Below are 19,471 nucleotides of genomic sequence, written 5' to 3'. Positions count from 1 at the left end.
CAAGTTATAAAATTTCGAATACAATAGAAATAATCCAGTTTTTTATTTTTGGACTCACGTACATATTTTAAATTGTTCTTTTTTTAAATTTTACAGAAGTAAAGCATTTGAATATGCACTGCTATTTTTATCCGCGTTTTTTTACACAATCATCTGTACTTCTACTGAAGTACAAGATATGAGTACTTTTGCCAATTGCCACCTCTGCTTATGTGCCCTGCGACTGGCTGGCGACCAGCTCGGGGTGTAGTCTGCCTTCGCCCATTGACGGCTGGGATAGGCTCCAGCAACTCCCAGCGACCCTATATAGGATAAGCGGTTTGGAAGATGACATGACATGACACCTCTGCTTATTTCAGTAAAGGGAAGAAAATGCAAGTTGGAGCGTTTTGTACTGAAGTGTAGCAGCCAGCGAGTGACGCTATTCGGCCTCACTCCGGATAATCAGCAGCATACGAAGAAGACGAAACACATGACGTAGATTGTATGCGCACCAAGTCTCACACGTGTTGTTTTCATCATATGCTAGTGATTTTTTTTTTTACTCCTTGGAAGTGTGGTATAGTTGTGTTAAATTCAAGCGTAAAGCCACTACCAACGCAACTATGGGGAAGAAGCTCAAAGTTGGAAAGACCAGAAAAGATAAATTCTACCACTTAGCCAAAGAAACAGGTAACGAAAGAATCTTACGGAAGTATATATATTTTTAAGTTTAGCAATAGCATTGCAGCCATGCTCGTCGGCGACCAAGACTTCAGCATGTAACATGTTACCTAATTCCTAATTGTGTCTTTTTCAGGTTATCGCTCTCGTTCATCATTCAAACTCATCCAACTTAACCGTAAATATCAGTTTCTACAGAAAGCTAGAGCTTTGGTGGACCTGTGCGCTGCTCCTGGAGGATGGTTAGTCACCTGCCCACATATGCACTCAAGTCATTCTTTCTTAAATGTTATTCACGATTAAGATGTCAAGCAATGAATGTTTTACTTTGCAAGTCTCCCTCCACTTGTAAAATAATATAAAAGTTGAAAGAACAAAAAATACTCAAGTAAATGAGGGAGAAGGCAATGTGTGTAAGAACAATTTCAAAACAATGTCAATTAAAAAAAAAAAGAAAAAGAAAAGACAGCGTGATGATGACTGGTTTTGCCCGAATGGCGCATATCTTCACAGGTTGCAAGTGGCGTCCAAATTTATGCCCGTTTCAAGCCTTGTTATTGGTGAGTGCGCTTTTACTCTGACCCAGTCAATAAGAATGGTTTTATTTTAATGTTTTTTAAGTGTACATATGCGCCTTGCAGGTGTTGATTTGGTGCCCATCAAGCCTATCCCCAATGTAGTGACCCTTCAAGAAGACATCACCACCGAGAAATGCAGACAGGTAAGTCCTGCTTGGATGGATGTCTGATTATTAATCAATTCACCTACTTTGATTGTAAAAAAAAAAAAAATGTGGAAGATACTCACATTCAATTGTATCGATTTTGAAATTTGCTTCATATCTCCTGATATTTTTCTTTTTTAGCTATAATTTGCCCTTAGTGTTATTTTGTATTAAAACATTTCCGGAAAAATAATTGAACGATGTGTAATAAATAGAGCACCAATAAATTAACATTGAACAACATCTGTACATGTTAACTAATTTTACATAATACAATGACATGGGTCTGGTGGTCCATATCTGCGGTTTTAAAGAGTAACATTTTCTCATTTAAAGTTGTTCAGGTGAGTCAAAGGAGTCCCTACAATTTATTTCTGGCTTTGCATGCCTCAACAAAAAGTAAAATATGGATAAATCATTGCTTTTGCAATGTGCAAAATAGATACTAAGTCTTTGGGAATCAGTGAGACTGGCTACATAACTGACTTGCACTAGGTTCCTTTTTTGTCGAATGGATCACAACATAAAAAATATTCTGATAATGTTGTCTTCTCAAGAATTAAACTCCAAAGTCACTTTAAAAAGAAAACAGTCACCACAGGGGTTGGAAAAGTCGCAAAGTTGACTGTGCTTTTGTTATCTAACTCCTCTCCATTTACAGACATTTTTTTTTAGTACAAGCAATCCTTGTCAGGTTTTAACTACAGAAACCACAAAAAAAATCGCTCAAAAAAATCTTCAGCAATAAACTCAAATTAATTGGTAAACTGGGCTGAGAGGAAAACAACTTCTTTTTCCTGCATTCGGATGATTTAATCTTTTCTTGTTACACATGCAGGCCCTCAGAAAGGAGCTGCAGACCTGGAAGGTTGACGTTGTGCTAAACGATGGCGCTCCAAATGTAGGAGCCAACTGGCAGCATGATGCTTTCTCCCAGGGTATGTGACACTAAATCAGCATTGTTGGGCAAATTACTGGATAAAGGTTATCACTTATAGTTACCAGTTACTTTCCCAAAACCTAAATTAATTGGTAACTGAACTCCTTCATGAATGTAATTACCTTGGAAAGTTGTTATTGCATTACTTTTTTGAGAACTATCAAATTTATAAAATAATTGACATTTTTTTTGTGTGGGTTCCTTGGGCCTGTTGCATAGAGTAAAACAGTTTAGATGGGTGGATGCATCTTAATATTTATTGCCCTCAAGCCATAACTGGTTGGCTTACTGTAGGCTCCTACTTACAGTTAGGCAGCAGGTGCTTGAAACTAGTATTATTTGTTTTGTTTGTTTTTGCTACCAGCCCACCTGACCCTCATGGCCTTGAAGCTGGCCACTGAGTTCTTAGCAAAAGGGGGCACTTTTGTCACCAAGGTGTTCCGCTCGAAAGACTACCAGCCACTGCTCTGGATCTTCCAGCAGTTCTTCAAGAAGGTTCAAGCCACCAAGCCTCAAGCGTCTAGGAACGAGTCCGCTGAGATCTTTGTTATTTGCCAGGGTCAGTAGCAAATTTGGATGCAGCACAATCATACAATCATGTCTGCATTTGTATCTAAACTAATTATTCTATTCACTTATAAACAGGTTTCCTTGCTCCAGACAAAATTGATGCAAAATTCTTCGACCCCAAATATGCGTTTAAAGAGGTGGAGGTGCAGGCCAAAACTGTGAAAGAACTGGTTCCAGATAAGAAGCCAAAGGTAGAGTTACAGTATGTGTGGGTCGAGTCGGTGCAACAAGAATTGGTGCAGGTCTACACAGAATTAGTTTTAAGTGTATACGCATCGTTTCTACAGTACGTTTTGTCATTAGGGAAACGCTGTTTTCTGGGGGCTTGAATCCAAACATTTTTTACAACAAGACTCAGAGTGAAAAAATCAGCCTGGTTTATACAGTATACTACAGCGTTTTAGCTTTTTTGTGTAGGCCCACATTTCTTGAAACGATTCTGTTTGCACTGAACGTCTTAAAAGTAACCAACAAAATAATAATAGATTTGCTTTGTTTCCATGTGGACACGGGCTCAGGTTATATCACACTGGAATCTCTTGAACACAAGCAGGACACTTGTCCTCCTCTGATTTGCTTTGCATTGGAAGTATATTCACCATAGATACACTTTTATTAGCAAGACATTTAAGCAATAAAGCAGTTGAGACGTCGTTGCGCTGATTTTTTTGGGGGGGTGCTTTGATTTGCCTCCACTGACCCAGATGACCTTCTTGTGCCTCAGGCGGAGGGATACACCGATGGCGACCTGACACTTTTCCACAGTTACACTGTTACGACCTTCGTCAAAGCTGAAAACCCTGTGGACTTTTTGGGCAAAGCCAGTGAGGTGAGGAATCAGGCTATACAATATCGATTTACACATTGATCTTTTTTCAAGGACTGCAAATCAACGTTAAGCATTCCTCACAGAATTATCGTATTTCACCCTGTTGTTTATTGTAGATCACCTTTGACAATCCAAAGCTGGAGTGTCACAGCTCCACCACTGATGAGATAAAGGAGTGTTGTCGCGACATTAAAGTTTTGGGCCGCAAAGAACTCCGGTAAAACCTTTGTCCGCTGGGGCCCTTCTTTACAACCTTACAGGCTACTACTCACAAGGTATTGACATTTTACATGTGATGCTTGCTCTTTCTATTGTTCAAACACAGCATGCTGCTGAACTGGAGGACCAAGCTGAGGAGGTACATGGCCAAAATATTGAAGGAGGAGGCTAAGAAGCTGGACGAGGAAATCAGGTACACGCTGCCGGGATAATGCGGCGTCTCTGCCCAGGTGTTAACTGACAATCCTCTCTTCCCTCTTTAGGCTAAGTTCTGAGGAAGAGGGGGATGATTCAGATGCCGAGCCAAAGAAGAAGAAGAAAGAGGAAGAGGCGGAGGGCGATGAAGAAGAAGAAATGGAAAGCAAACTGGCCGAGCTGAAAGCAGAAGAGGTGGCTGATCTCAAGAGGTACGACACTCCAGGTTAAATGCTCTCGTCCTAAGATTTAAAGTGAAGCCCCGCTATTTGCTGTCAGGAAGAAGAGGAAGCTGCTGAAAGAGCGCAGAAAGCAGAGGGAGAGGGTGGAGCTCAAGATGGATCTGCCAGGTGTCTCCATAGCCGACAACAACGACGTCTGCTTGTTCTCCCTCAACACTATCAAGAAGAAAACGGTGAGGGCCGTAATATACACACACACACACCATAATGACCACTTGCACAATACAGAGATACCTTAACTTAAGAGGTGCCCCAGCTTACGAGTTTTTTAGTTTTTTTTTTTTATTTATGAGCTGTTACTTGGTTGTTTTATTTTTGATTCCGAGTGGATTTCAGAGACGCCGTCGCTCGGGCGAGGTGGGGGGTGGGCGGCTGTGGGACCTCAGTTGCCACTGCACTTTTGTGCGGTTTATTGAAAGGGACAGTAAAGAACACAAATGAAAACACTTGCAAGGAACTCATACAAGAAGTGAACACTTAACCAACCACATGTAAATCGCTAACTTTTTAATCTTTAAAAAAAAAAAAAAAAACTGACTGACTCACAGACCAGCAGATTTTTGACGGACTGACGAACGGACTGATGGGTACCAACGCCGATGTCGAATGACTGACCAGCAAAATTTAATAAAATGCCTCCCTCTGTGGGTATCATTATACTGTAGTAAGTAGTAGTAATGTTGCAGCTGGTCAGTGTACACAAACAAGAGTTTATGGGTGATTCATTTGAAGTGCATTCTGATCATTCTTCTTCCACCTGTCAGGTTCTGGCGGATATTTTCAAGGGGGACATGCAGGCGGCAGATTCCCTAGCGGAGGGGGAGGATGACCTCCATCTGTCTGATGATGACGAGGAGGATCAAGCAGATAACATGTCCCTGGCCTCTGACTTGGATGACGAAGAGCTGGAGGAGGTGGAACACAGACAAAAGGAGCTGGAGAAGAAAAGCAAGAAGTGAGCAAGTGATATGAGCAAAATGGAACGTTTCAGCTCTGAGTTGTCCAAACTGTGCCAGACTGCCAGTGGTACATTATGATGCGTGTAGAAATGAAGACGAAAATCCGATCTACACTAATACGTAGTCTTCCTGTCTTCAGAGTGACATTCACTGAGGAAGAGGTGGAGGACAACGACGATGAAGAGGAGGGTGGCTTACTGGTGGAACTTGAAGGAAAAGATGAGAAGAAAGAGCGTGAAACCAATTTGTGGTTCAGCAAGGTTTCTCCATGCATTTCTCCCACAACGCAATCCATTAAATGACTCTTTCTTTCCCACCTGTCAATGAGCTATTTTTTCTGTGAATTGTTTGATTTTGTAGGACATTTTTTCTGAGATTGAGCTGGAACGAGATGCTGAGAGTGAGCTCAGACAGACACAGTGGCTCCAAAACCAGCAACCAGGTAAACGCTGCTGCTAATTTTAAGAAAGAAACATAAAAGTGCGGTTGAAATTCTGGGAAATGCCTGATGTTTGTGTAACTAAGCGTTTTTAATGTTTAGAAAGTGTTTTACTCTGGATAAAGCGCTTTAACTTGTAACTAGCATTTTCTATATCCAGACATGGGAGCTTTTCTAACAATTATTTTTTTTTTTTTATTATGAATAACTAATTAAGGTATTAAGTTCTTGTCCAGCTGCAATTAAAAAAAACTTTTTGTCCTTGTGGATATGGATATAATGCAACCCCCCCACAAAAAAAAACGACTTCATAATAGCTGAAATAGATGTGCGCAGTCCATGTAGATTTTTAAGCTTATTTTTTGTAACGCTGGTGACAGCGAGTCACTTTTAAGTCTGAAAGTAGATTTTCCCAAATTAAAGTCCTTTTTTAAAAAATATTATGCAATTCTTAAATCTGCTGTTAGAGGTCTTAAAACCTTGGTCATAACATGTTTATGTTCATGAACTGAAAAAGAAACAATGTAACATTTTCGAATCATGTGAAAAGCTTTGAAAATTAATCAAAAGTGCTCAATAATGCTTAAATCTGACCTGATATTTGGCTATAATTCGGTATTGGAATGCATTTTTTTACTGTTTTATTTATCTTTGTAGTAGGAAAAGGTAAAAAGAGGAAAGCTGAGGAAGAAGAGAACTATGAAAAGGCTGCTCCAACTGAAAAGGAAGAGGCGGGGCCTTCAAAGGAAGCCGTGGAAGACGGAGACAGCGACTCAGATGACAGTGATGATGAAGAGTAATTCAATTCATTTTTATTTTATCTATGTGGTGCTAGGTTTGTAAAGGGGTGGAATGTTTTCTAGAAATTGTCGTAACGTTTCTGGTGAATTTCCATGGGCAGTAAAGCTAAGGAATTTTTGAAACTGACTATTTTCAAGCATAATATATATACAGTTCATTTTTTTCATAAGAAGACATCCATGCCAAATATTATAAAGCATGGCACTTTAACATATTCACATGTACTGGTATGTAGAATTTTATCAAGTTTGAAATATTTTAATAAACACTCAGTTCCTTCATTGAAGAACTTAAATGGGAAGTCAACGCAAACATTTCTTTCAAGAATATGTTCTATGCAAGCCCACTAGTTGAAACAGGGCATTCTGATAAATATTGCTAAAAACGAGTGCGTTTTGCTGCTTAATTTATATTCCACAAACACAAAATTAATCAGAATGCCGTGTTTCAACAAGTGGGCCTGCTGGGAACATATTCTTAGAAAAAAATATGTTTGGGTAGACTTCCACTTTTAAACATGAATTTTGAGTTAAACATAAGCACCCCCCCCCCCCCCCCCCCCCCGCCCCAAACAATCCAACCTAGTTGACAAATGGGCTGTCACTTGTAGAGACACAAATGCTCCCCCCATCCAAGAATACCAACAAGGAAGTCTGAAAAGGAAGCTACCAGTAAATAAAAAGATCCAATCTTCCTCCCAAAAAGTCTGATTCAGCATGCAAATAATTCTGCATGCTTCTCAAGTCTATCTTTTGCAATGTTTCTGCACCCTTTCAGGCAATTGGCTTTTTATCTTAAACTGCACATACAATGTGCTTGTTCTAGTCAGGATTATGGTATAGGATATTTTCCCCAAATGTAGTTCGCAAGAAGAGGAGAGGAAAAACTTCCACTAATGAAGCATCTTCAAACCGCCCCAAGAGTCATTGTGGGGCTGGCCATCTTTTAGAATGACTGTTTTGTGGTTTTTCACAGTATACTTATTTACTGTAATGCCCTGACATGAGGGAAAGGAGAGCCACAGTCACCGATGCCCTTTTCAATCATTTATGGAATACAAAGAGACCAGTCAAACAATTTAACACAATGAGCAAACTCACACAGAAGAGAAATGAGTAAAGCATTATTAAACAAATCAGTAACGAGTTGGCTGCTTCTTCTAGATTCATTACCAAGTTGAAGCAGGCCAATGGTGGCACTGGGACAGGTCCGTGTGATGACGACGATAACTTCCAGGTCGTTCCAGTGGAAAGCACCAGTGAGTAAATTTTGGCATTACAAAACAACGTGTGAAAACGGTCAGATTCTGATTAGTCAGTTTCCTGTTGGAAGTATTCATGTGTTATTGTGCTCTGCCCGTCCAGGTAAGAAAGCCCGCATCCTGGATGCTGAAGGCCTCGCCCTTGGCTGCCAGATTGCCACATCTAAGAAGAAAGCCAGAGACCTGGTGGACAACTCCTTCCACAGGTGCGTGTGGACACTATATGTAAATGACCAGTGAGGCCAGCTTTTGTTGTAATATTGGTCATTTTTCACACAGGATAATATATGCGAGGAGTGGCAATCTCTTCTCTGTAGTATTTCAGATTTTTACTTTCAATTCAAGCAAGAATATCATGAAAAACTCACAAGCCGAGGCACCAATTTAGTCGTTAGAATGTAGAGAGTTATTCTTGTTGAATTATGAATTTATCTGTAATACTCATACTTTGTGAATTTAAAATACTCTGATTTTTATTATTACATAGTGTGTGGTTCCTGGTACTTGATGAATTTACAGTAAGTAAATGCAATCTAGCCAGTAAATAAATGCCCTCTGCCTTTTGAACTAAAGTCGCAAAGTGCAACTAATAATAAAGAACACAACCGACATGAACGTTAAAAAAATAAAATAAAAATCTAAACTTTTACTCTGTCAGCAACCCAAACGAAAAGGATCTCGCCAGGAGCCAAACGACTGGGAAATGTAGGCTGTAGATGAAAGGAGGGGGTGGAAAAAAAAAAACAGTACAAGTTTATGCTTTTGCAGGTTTGCATCGTCTGACGAGTCTTGGGAAGTACCTGAGTGGTTCATGAACGACGAGATCAAACATAGGAAGAAGCCGGTGCCGGTGACCAAGGAGATGGTGGAGGAGTATAAACAGAAGTGGAAGGAGATCAATGCCCGGCCAATTAAGAGAGTTGCTGAAGCCAAGGCCAGGAAGAAGAGGAGGGTAATCATTGAATTGGTTCTTTGACTCAACTACAGATTGTGTTGGTTCTAGTTTGTGAAGAAAAAAAAATTGTTGGTTTCTCACTAGATGCTGAAAAAGATGGAGCAGGCTAAGAAGAAGGCAGAGGCAGTTGTGAACACAGTGGACATTTCTGAGAGGGAGAAAATGGCTCAACTAAAGAGGTTTGGCTTCTCACCACAAGAGAAAAATGAAACAATGCCCACTTGACTAATGGTCTTGTCATTGTTATTAATTCTCTCAGTATCTACAAGAAAGCCGGTGTGGGAAAAGAGAAGCGAGAAGTGACGTATGTCGTTGCCAAAAAGGGAGCCGGCAGGAAAGTGAGGCGGCCTGCTGGTGTCAAAGGCGTCTTCAGAGTGGTGGACGGTCGCATGAAGAAAGACGTGCGTGGGATACAAAGGAAAGAACAGAAAGCAAAGGGTAGCAAAGGAAAAGGAAGACAGGCAAAAGGTGGCAAAAAAGGAGCGAAGACTGGTAGAGGGCAAAAATGAACATGAATCAGAAACGGGTCCATGAACAGTTTGTCTTCAAATTGATGAAAAGAGCCTTAATCAAATGCAGCCATTTTCCTTTGGAGGACTTGTGAGTGCTCTTGTAGTAGGAGTAGTAAAAATGATTGTTTGTCTTTCTAAGAACAGAGCGGTTTGTCCGAACTGTCAAATTGCAGAAAGTTGGAGAGGTCTGTCATTGAGAAGTGTAGCCATTCATTTTTGTAAATAAGATTGCATTAAATTGGTTCTGATATGATTTTTGAGTTCTGATGTTTGTGTAACATTTGATGCCATATACGGTAACGTGGAACTGTGACAGTTTCAAGGTTCCAAACGGCTAAATAAGCGTCAGAGGTTCCTCAGTTCACAATGAACTCCATTTGATTCAGTGACCTTTAGTTTACTGTAACTTGTGGGCCACAGAGGTTGCCCTCGTTTACAGTGATGACAAGCAAACAAACTAACAAAAACATGAAAAACAAATAAAAAGGTAAGACAATTTAATAGATTATTGTTGGGAACTCCAGGACGTAGGGGTACTAACACTAATAGCTGTTGAAACATGAGTGGTATGCGCTGGGAGTTTTTAAAACAAGGGACTCAATGGAATGAGTTCAGTAAGACCCGAAATGCAAATCGAGCACGTTGGACACATAAGATGGCTACCAGTGAAAGCTTTACAAATAATATCTGGTGCATAATAGAATAAAAGATTTAAATGTCAGTTACTGGAAACACAATATCAATAACAAAGTGTGAAAACAAGGTTCCCGCTGATCCTAAAAGGCATTGAATCCATGAAAATGAAAACAAGGCGTTAAAATGTCTTAAATACATCTTTCAAACCCACCAACTACACACAGACGGTGAATGGCAAAACATAATTTACAAGATTATATCTTTTGATTATTGATTACATTAATTTAGTTGTTCATATAACTTCACGTAACACAACGTAATTCTACTTAATTGCAGGAAGTTATTTGGTCAAATGAAATGATTAGAAGACAAGATGTTATTTAGTTTACTCAATTTTTACAGAGAAGTCTTAATTATCTATAATAAAGGAAATTGTGAAGGAAGGTTTGCTGGAAGTCAGAATGTTGTGATGAACCAGATTTTTTGTTTTGTTTTTTTAAATCAATCACCCATGTTCTTTACATTCGCCTGGAACGCTTTGAAGTCACAACTGGTGCAATTCAAGTGGGCTAAATCCGATTTCCCAGTTTCCTGGAATGCAGTTCAGCACATAAAATGGCGCTCGCCCTGACGTATGATTCGGGCACTGGTGCGGTGTCTATGGTGACGCAATAAAGACGCGACAATTGTCTACTTCAGAATTCCCCTGTACCTCGGATGCTAACACTTGTTGGTACATTCAGCTAAACAATTGTCGCACCTTGCCGAATTTGGATTTGGAGGTTCCCGTGAGGTGCAAGCGTCATCACGATGCTTCTCGTCATCCTGTTCGGTTACCTGACGCTGACCTCTGGTCAGCAGCTGGACGAGGAATGGATTGACCCGTATGACTTGCTCAACTACGACGCTAGCACTAAAACCATGAGGAAGCCCATTGAGGTTGAGAGGCTTTTAATATACCCACCTGACTAAATATAAGAGAACTTTTTGAGCGAAAAAAATGCAAATGAAACAAGATACCGTGGTTGTTTATCAATTTGTTTAACCACGTTCCTTGTAGAAGCCAACAACGGATTTAAATATCCCAACTTCACGAAGAGGGCGCGACGACTCTGGCCAAGATGAGCTGATGGTCTGCAATCGAAAGCTGTCTGATTTACAAACTCAGGTGAGTGGTTTAACGCAATTATCAGCGAAGTTGGGCATCGTCTATCCGTCATTAACTTCCGGTCTATGTTTGCGGCCAACCACTGGTCTCAAGTTCGTTCCTCATTGGCGACAACCAATCGGCGTCGAGAACATAATTTTACGTCACAGCAGGCGCCATACAAGCAGACACACCGCCAAATAAAGAAAAATATTAAATAAACACACGCACGCACACACCGTGGTGATCGGTGAAATAAAAACAATATGGGGCACATGTCATTCCGTCTGTGACCGAAAGGTATACAACATGATGTCATTTTCAGTCGACAGAAGTGACAAAATGGCCGCCCCCTGAGATGGCTAAAAACTAGTGGATTTTGCTCTTCAACTCATATTCCACAAATATAATATTAATCAGAATGCCTTGTTGCAACTTGTGGGCCTGCACAGAACATATATTCTTGAAAAAAATGTTTGGGTGGACATCCGCTTTAAAAAGGTGGAGGCACATAAAAAATATGTTATTCCTACATCGTTCACCGGAATTAGGTGTAAATAACCTCAAACTAAATTTCAGAGTCTGCACCTAAAGCACTTCTTGATTGTTTAATTTCAAATCCATTGTGGTGTTGTACAGAGCTGGAAAATTGTGTTTATGTCCAAATATTTATGGAGCTTCCTGTATGTAGAGCCCTGGGGTGCCTGGCCATCCATCAAGTGTGAAATTAATCCTGCACGGCTTTGACTGACAAGATATTTTAATGAAAATATTGACAGAATGTACTGCATGATGTGCGTCTCAAACATTGCGTTGCACTTTACTTTTCTTCAGGATGAAGCCCAAAAGAAGAGTATGAAGCAAATCTCACATCAGGTCACATGCAATCCTGTTTTTAAAAGGTTCCTGACCAGACTCCTGAAGGACATACAAAGAATTGAAGTGGTACGTTACCGTTGCATATTGCTGGCACAAGACCAAAACCTATTGCCTAATTTAGTCGATTTCGTATTTTTAATTCGGTACTATTGGTCAGTCGCCACAAGGGTATGTTATTGTAGTTGTTATATTGAGTGTGTTGAAAATGGCTTGCTCTCATTGACGATGCACTGTTAATGACTCAACAAACATATTTTTTTTATGGTTGCCTTTAAAACGATGGATGCAAACTCCACACAGGGAGGCCGGAGCCGGGATCGAACCCACGCCTCTGAACTGTGAGGCGGACGTGCTAACCAGTCGGCCGCCGTGCCGCCTCAGCAATATGTATTTTCATTAAATACAGCTGAGCCCCAAATTATTCATAGCTTCGCCAATATTTTGCTGTAAAAAGTATTTTTAAGATTTGTGTTTCCATTTTCGGAAAAGACGAGATGTTACGTGAGGAGATACTATTTGAAGACATTTTCGGTTGATGTTGTTCAGATAAGAAGTGTGAGTCAAACTCTGGTCCTCGAGGGCCCCTATATCGCATGCTTTAAATTATCAGGATCGTTATCAGGCTCCAGCAGAGATTGCTGATCAGTTGAATCAGGTGTGTTGGAGGAGGGAAACATAAAACATGCAGGATGGCGGCCCTCGAGGACCGGAACTTGACACCTGCGCACTAGACCAATGTGCTGGATACGTCCATATCAAGTGGTTTCAATGGACAGTCAACTAAAATGCTCTATATCAGTGTTTTTCAAACGTTTTTAAGTCAAGGCACATTTATTTCATTGAAAAAGTCAGCAGCACATCAGCAGCTGAAATTGTGAAAAAAAAAAAGCTTATTTTAACAAGATAAGTGTTATATTGTTTATATAAGCATTTCTTAACATTGAAGAATGACGGTATATTCTAACATCTTGAATAGAAATTAAATAAACACAAAGAAAAAAGTATTTTATAAAGTTTCATATTGATACTTACTCAGTGTTTGACATGGGCCTGCTTGGATAAACATGCGTCACTAATTCACTTGTCTCTAAACATAGACAATTGGCTAGCTGCTGCCGCTGCTGCTACCTGCTGGTATGGAAGAGTACTACAATGTAGTAAAGACATGATTACGCTACCAGGCGCTAGACCGCACAGGCACACAAATTAGATCATTTCCCACGGCACACCTGACAATATCTCGCGGTACACCAGTGTGCCGCGGCACACAGTTTGCTCTGGATCAGTTATTCGCCAAAGTGAAAGAACTCCAGTGTAGCAAATGTGAAACCACACACTTTGCAGCACTCCTTGTACATAGTTGTTGCTCTGTATGTGCTTTTTTTGTGAGTGTATCTGTAATGTGTTTGATCGTGACAGACAAATGGCCAAAGGAACATCTCAGATGAAAGAGCCTCAGCGACTGCATCATCCTTTGACATACCTGTCAACTTATACGTGTTCCCCATATTTTATACGTTTTTTGATCATTTCAAATTGTGTATGCCGTATAACAATTTTTGTACGGGGAAAACAAAAAATTAAAACCTTGTTTTTTTTGTTAGACCGATCTCGTCTTGACAGTTTCGGCTCTAATCTGGAGCGTCCGTTAGCGTTTCCGACTGCAAACTTCGGCCGACTTTCACGAGCAAAGCCCCACTCGTTGAGCGATAAACACTGTAAAATTCTATACAGAAATGTCCGTTTCGTTTACCCCACCTCTTCCGCTGAGCGATAGATACTGTGTAAGATTATATACAGAAATGTACAGGCAAATTACAACTTTTGTAAGATTCAGCACAGCCTGGGATTGACAGGTATGCTTTAACTACATACGGTGTTGTTACAGTTGTTACATACAGTTGTTACTCAACTGACTATCAAACAAAATAAAAACATATAGCAAACCAACTAGATATATTGGTGTTATGGGATTTGATTATAAGGTATTATAGGATTTTACGCTGAACTGGAAAGACTGCAAATTTATATACGTGAACAAATGTAATTATATATTCAAGAAATGTTTTCAGTGTGAGCATTTTGAGTTGCTTTTGACATGACGAATCCCCAACCTCACTTCTTGTTGTCGTTTGCAAATCTCACCTTAACGTTCACTCCAAATTTGATCCGGTTGTGAGTTTCCCTCTCTGTGCAATTGCACCATTTGACCCATTTTCGTTTGACCGCCCCCAATACAGCCGGAAGACTCTGTTGATTATGATGCCACCATCCGACTGTCCAGACAATCAGTGGCAGAGATTCAGACCTTTCTGGATGGAGAAGACGGCTGTAGAACAGGCGCTCTGGACAACGCCATCAGTCAGATACTGGTGGACCTTCGACCGCACGACTACGCGGCCTGGAGATGGCGCTTTGAAGACACCTTTGGTGTGGAGCTCGACACACTTTTGAAGGTAAGAAGGGGCAAGTCCTGAAGACATTGCAATCACTCGAGCATTATCGCACCCTCATGTCTCATGACGTCAATGTATTCAGGTTGAATAAACTGGAACGTAAGCAGCAAGTATGGCTGATCGTGATGAGATACCGGTAGTGTCTGTTGTGTGGAAGAAACAAATGATTGATTTTAGATTTTGTTTACCAGTCGCTCTTCTATTATGTGCCCTTGTAAGACCAAACATTTGGCATTGTGGGTAACAAATGCAAACTGTTTTCCATCCAGTCCACTTACGCTGTCAGCATTGGAAAGTGTTTTCCTTCTTTAATATCTTCTCCACTTGTCATCCGCTAGTTGGCAGTGTGTGTTTTGGTCTTCATGGTCATCGTCTGCACTCAGCTGTGGTCTAGCATCTCCTGGCTAGTGCAGTTCAAACGGTTATTTACCATCTGCTTCTTGGTCAGTATTGTCTGGAACTGGTTGTATTTGTATCAGGTGAGTTAAATAGTACTTTCTGTCCGTGTGTTGAAAATAGCCTTGTCTTTAGACACTGATTTGAAAACTTTGTTTTGGCAGACTGCTTTTGCTGAGCACCAAAACAACATTGTGAAGATGGACAGTGTCAACGACAAATGCACGGGCGTCAAGATGATTGACTGGCGCGATAGTTTGAAAGGTAAGTTGAAACAACAAAGGCTTAAAAAAAGTTAAGGATATTCAACTTTGGGTGAAATTCCAAGGTGAACGTAAAATGTTTACGTTTCCAATTAGTTTAACTTGACCTTTCATAACCCTTTGAATGCTCATGTCTGGCTTTTCAATGTTTCAGTAGTTTTTCCAGAACTGAAAATGTATGAATTGGCCTGTACATTTCCTAGTTTGGTTAGAATTGGTATCTACGCACTCCTCTTCATCATGCTCCTAATACAATGATTATTGTAACTCCTGAATCCACTATGCAAGTTAATTTCACACTTAAAGTGTGACATATTTTGGATTAATGGCTCCGAATGGAATTCACGTGTCATTGAAACTCCACAATCCATAACTTCAGACTTTGGTTACTGCGCACAAATTCCTGAGTTACCTATGTTGAGTGTGTCCGAAGTCTGGACGGGGAGAGGGCAGTCATGTAAAAAAAAAAAAAAAAATCACTCAAGTGCGAATGGGATGTCAACTAACGTCACAGAACAGATTATGTTTGCCTTGAGGTTTGACCCTGGATCCTCTGCTTTCTAATCTTGTTGGACCAGCTTGAACACTCAATTTTACCCATGGTGGCTCGAATTCCACAGCTACACAATTTGTTGGAGCATCTCTTGCAGCAAAAAAAATCTCGCTAAAGAATAACAGTATACTGACAACTGAGGTGATGATAATGCACCTAAAGAGCTTTATTTGCATCCCTGCAGAGTGGTTCAGAAGCACGTGGACTCTGCAGGACGACCCTTGCAAGCGATACTATGAAGTCCTCATGGTCAACCCGATTCTGCTAGTACCTCCCACCAAGGTACATGCCGCATAATCACACTCAATACGAACCAAAATGTCACCAAACTTTCACCCTAAGAGCAAGTTGGAGTTTCAACAACAAGAGCTTAATGTAGAAATAACTAACAACTAAGTCCCAGTTACAGTACGTTATGTGAATGTGCCTCATACAATGTTTCCCTCTGTGAAGGCAATCTCCGTTACGATCACCACCCTCATCACAGAACCACTGAAGCATGTCGGCCTGGGGATCAGCGAGTTTCTCAGAGCGCTCCTCAAAGATCTCCCAATCACTCTCCAGATCCCCGTTCTCCTCACTATTGTGCTTGCCATTGTGGTAAAAGACACTTGAATTGTTACCGTGTTTTAGTTGTGTGTCATCTTCCACGTGTTGCAGTCAGAGAGGTTCATCGAGTGAAGAAGAATCACATTTAAGACAAATGTATTGTTCTTTTCAGGTATCCATGTATGGAGGTGTGCAGGCCGTTTTCCAGTACGGCATCACTGCACCTCTACGTCGCCATGGAAGGGATCCAACTCTTCCACCACCGGCGCAGCCTCGTCTCCAAGAAATTGAGGACCGCGGCCGCATGGAAGGAGGGGACACGCAGCGGCTTCCTCCACCGCGCAGCGCAGAGGAGGTCCGATCGCACGGGAATCAGTTCTGCCGCTCACGGCCCAACAAAGCCAGAGAAGAGCCAGCTCGGGTGTTTGTGGAGACCTTACGCACCGCAGCTTCTTCCCACACGCAGCACGAGTTAGATGGGAAACGGCGTAGGAGGCGCGTCGAGGCAGGGCAGGGGGATGAGACTGACCCTCAAGCGAACTCGGACTCTGACAACTATGCAGAGGAAGAGGAGGAAGAGGAAAGAAGCGTTTTGATGTCACGGCTTGACACCAAAGAAAACGCCACTGACTGCTCGCAGTCGAAACATCCGAAAGACGGCAACGCCAGAAAGAAAACGCCATCCGAGCTCCCAGAGCTGCAACCTAAAAAGGATGTACAGGTAAGGGCCTCTTAACAACCCATTGCGGAAATTACTTTTCACTCATGCTGCTTGACTTCTTTGTAGTTCTATTGTGAAAGCAAATTGTCTTGTTACAAATCCTAATATTGCCCTTATTGGGTAAACATAAATTCTAGTTCCCTTTTTATGGGCAGGGGTGTCTGTCTTCATCATTGCTATCCCCACAGACAAAGCAAAACAGACTTCAGAGGTTCACTGAGTTCAAATCTCACATGACCTCACCTAGTTGGAACAAGTTTCCTTTTCACTCCTTCTGGAGTGGTTGACCTGTCCATTTTGGGACAAAGCATTGAAACTGATAGTTAAAATTTTCCAACACTGTAATTTTACATTGCAATATCTTCCCCTGCAGGACCCGAAGGCCTCAGCTGGAAACTCAACGCCCTCTGTCTCTCTGACAAACGTGGAAACGGTCGGCAGCCCCTTTCTGGAAACATTACAGTGATGAAACAGCGCCCCGCGCTGGTGGCTTTACCGGTGGACGTCACGATGCCACTAATATATCATCTCAGCAGTGTTGGCGGCTGAGCATCTCTAGGCCTTAACAGTTGGACTCATAGGTTTCTAAATAGAGACGTCAACACTACAGTGTGAACTGTATGAATATGATCATTGACAGCAGCTGGCCAACACTTAAGCACTTTAAGCACCTTAAGTGGTTGACGAAATAGGACGTCACTGACAGCATTTTTAAATTAAGTTTCAGTAATTCTGTATTTTTTTTACTTGAATATTTTTTTCTCCAATTATTTTGCAATCATTGTGTTTTGCAAGTGTTAAAAGGCATATTTTCCTTTCCTTGTATAAATATCTGGGTTCGAACATGCAGAGTCTACACATACAATTGTGAGGAAAAAACTGCAAGTCAAGCAACCCTTTATGCCCAGCTGAGGTTAATTCAAAGTGTAAAGTTCGCCTCTGTCAACCAGGCTGTGTTTCACGAGACCTACAGTTAGTTGAACCGGGAACTTGAATTCACAGATGGCAGGCACCTTGTCATAAAATGAGGACACAGGGACAAACTGAATTATAATGATGCATTAGAATTGGAATTGGTGCTTAGACCTACCTGGGTGAACACCCTGCAACATACACTGCTATGAAAAAGCACCCCCACCCCCCCATTCCTGACTTCTGATTGTACTTTTGCCACCCTTGGCAGAAATGACTAAACTCATGCCTTTGTGATAACTGGTGATGAGTCTGTTGTCAATTGCATTAAAATCTGGACTTTTGACTTGGTTACTCCAAATTGCCAAACCTTTATTTTTTTTAAATTTTTTTTTAGCCATTCAAAAGTGGACTATATGTTATGCTATATGTTTTGGGGCGTTGTCATGTCCTTTTTCTCAAATGGGTTTTTATGCCAGATATCATAGGTCGCCAAATTTTCTATAAATTCAAGTTTTCTCGTCAGTCCATAGCAGTGATGGGCAGTGCGTTTGCTACCTGGACCTTCAGTGGGGGACCTTACAAGTCATTCCACCTCCTAAGACAATATTACCCTGCATGAATTGTGACTAATATTGTTTTGGTTTTTTGTTGTTGTTGTTTTAACCATTGGGCATTAAATTATGTTGATACTTGAACATCTGTGGAACTCCAGGCATAACATGGGATTTTTATTTATGTGTGTATATTTGTAGTTTCCACAACAAAAAAAAAAGTTGCATGTGCCCACTCAAATTGGAGCGGTTTTGAGTACAAGCTCCTCCAAAGGTCTGCACGCCCCTGACCCGTACTAATTCGCGATTTCACCTCGCCTGTCAGGACACACCCGGATTTACAGGCTAGATATCACTCCTTCGCAGTTTCTGCGTATTTGTGTGCTCTCTTTATAAAAATGCCACAAGACGGCGCCAAAACCTAACTAATATGAAAAATCTTTGACAAGACGAACCAGACCCAGCGCCTTTGCACATCTAATACATTGTTGTTGTTTTTTAAAAATGTGGTGTTCGTGTGTCACGTTTACACCACGTGAGTGAAAACTATTATCATCACTGACAAATACTCGAACAAATATACACTACAAACCAAACCTAATTAAATCTCTCTCTCTCTCTTTCTCTCTCTCTCTCGCTCTTTCTCCCTCTCTCTCTCCCTCTCCCTCTGTCTCTGTCTCTCTCCCTCTCCCAGTCTCCCTCTCCCTACTTTGGGGTGAATTCACAGCAGGGGCGGAACAAGAACGTGGCTAATAGGGGGCCTGGAAAAATCAGGGTGGGCCTGAATGTTTCTTACTGAGCACCATCCTCCTGTCCCGACAAATCTTATATTCAAGTAAAATACCAAACTGCTTTATTATTCAGTTTGAAGTTCAGATCTTCCTTAGACAACTGCAATTATGCCATTTTTGATATTCAGTAAAATAAAAAACACAACAAAACACAAATTCCCCCCCCCAAAAAATAATTTACAACAAATTTTAAAGTATACATTTTTTTCTAGAGCTGTCAAGAGATTTAAAAAAATAGCGATTAATCCATCCATCCATCCATTATCTATACCGCTGATCCTCACAAGGGTCGCAGGGAGTGCTGG

At 41.0% G+C, this 19,471-nt stretch overlaps 2 protein-coding genes across 2 annotated transcripts; both read left to right on the top strand.

Moving 5' to 3' along the window:
• Positions 1-256: 256 nt before the first annotated feature.
• Positions 257-9,562, top strand: ftsj3 (FtsJ RNA 2'-O-methyltransferase 3). Its single transcript, XM_086048228.1, has 21 exons — positions 257-672; positions 800-905; positions 1,177-1,223; positions 1,305-1,384; positions 2,226-2,325; positions 2,692-2,886; positions 2,973-3,088; positions 3,622-3,726; positions 3,843-3,943; positions 4,052-4,138; positions 4,209-4,352; positions 4,420-4,555; positions 5,147-5,337; positions 5,481-5,601; positions 5,702-5,783; positions 6,438-6,576; positions 7,745-7,839; positions 7,946-8,048; positions 8,611-8,794; positions 8,882-8,976; positions 9,057-9,562. Exons 1-21 carry the CDS (start codon positions 606-608, stop codon positions 9,304-9,306), a joined length of 2,544 nt encoding a protein of 847 aa, XP_085904354.1. The 5' UTR covers positions 257-605; the 3' UTR covers positions 9,307-9,562.
• A 976-nt stretch (positions 9,563-10,538) lies between these two features.
• Positions 10,539-18,519, top strand: clcc1 (chloride channel CLIC-like 1). The gene is made up of 10 exons (XM_086048371.1): positions 10,539-10,884; positions 11,006-11,113; positions 11,927-12,037; positions 14,212-14,427; positions 14,766-14,906; positions 14,988-15,087; positions 15,824-15,921; positions 16,093-16,239; positions 16,361-16,909; positions 17,283-18,519. The coding sequence occupies exons 1-10, from the start codon at positions 10,756-10,758 to the stop codon at positions 17,373-17,375; spliced, it is 1,692 nt and encodes a 563-aa protein (XP_085904497.1). The 5' UTR covers positions 10,539-10,755; the 3' UTR covers positions 17,376-18,519.
• Positions 18,520-19,471: the final 952 nt, after the last annotated feature.

Source organism: Filicampus tigris, chromosome 12 (assembly GCF_054856515.1).
Source record: "Filicampus tigris isolate MCC_2025a chromosome 12, RoL_Ftig_1.0, whole genome shotgun sequence".
Classification (NCBI taxonomy): domain Eukaryota; kingdom Metazoa; phylum Chordata; class Actinopteri; order Syngnathiformes; family Syngnathidae; genus Filicampus; species Filicampus tigris.
This window is presented reverse-complemented; position numbering and strand designations above follow the sequence as displayed.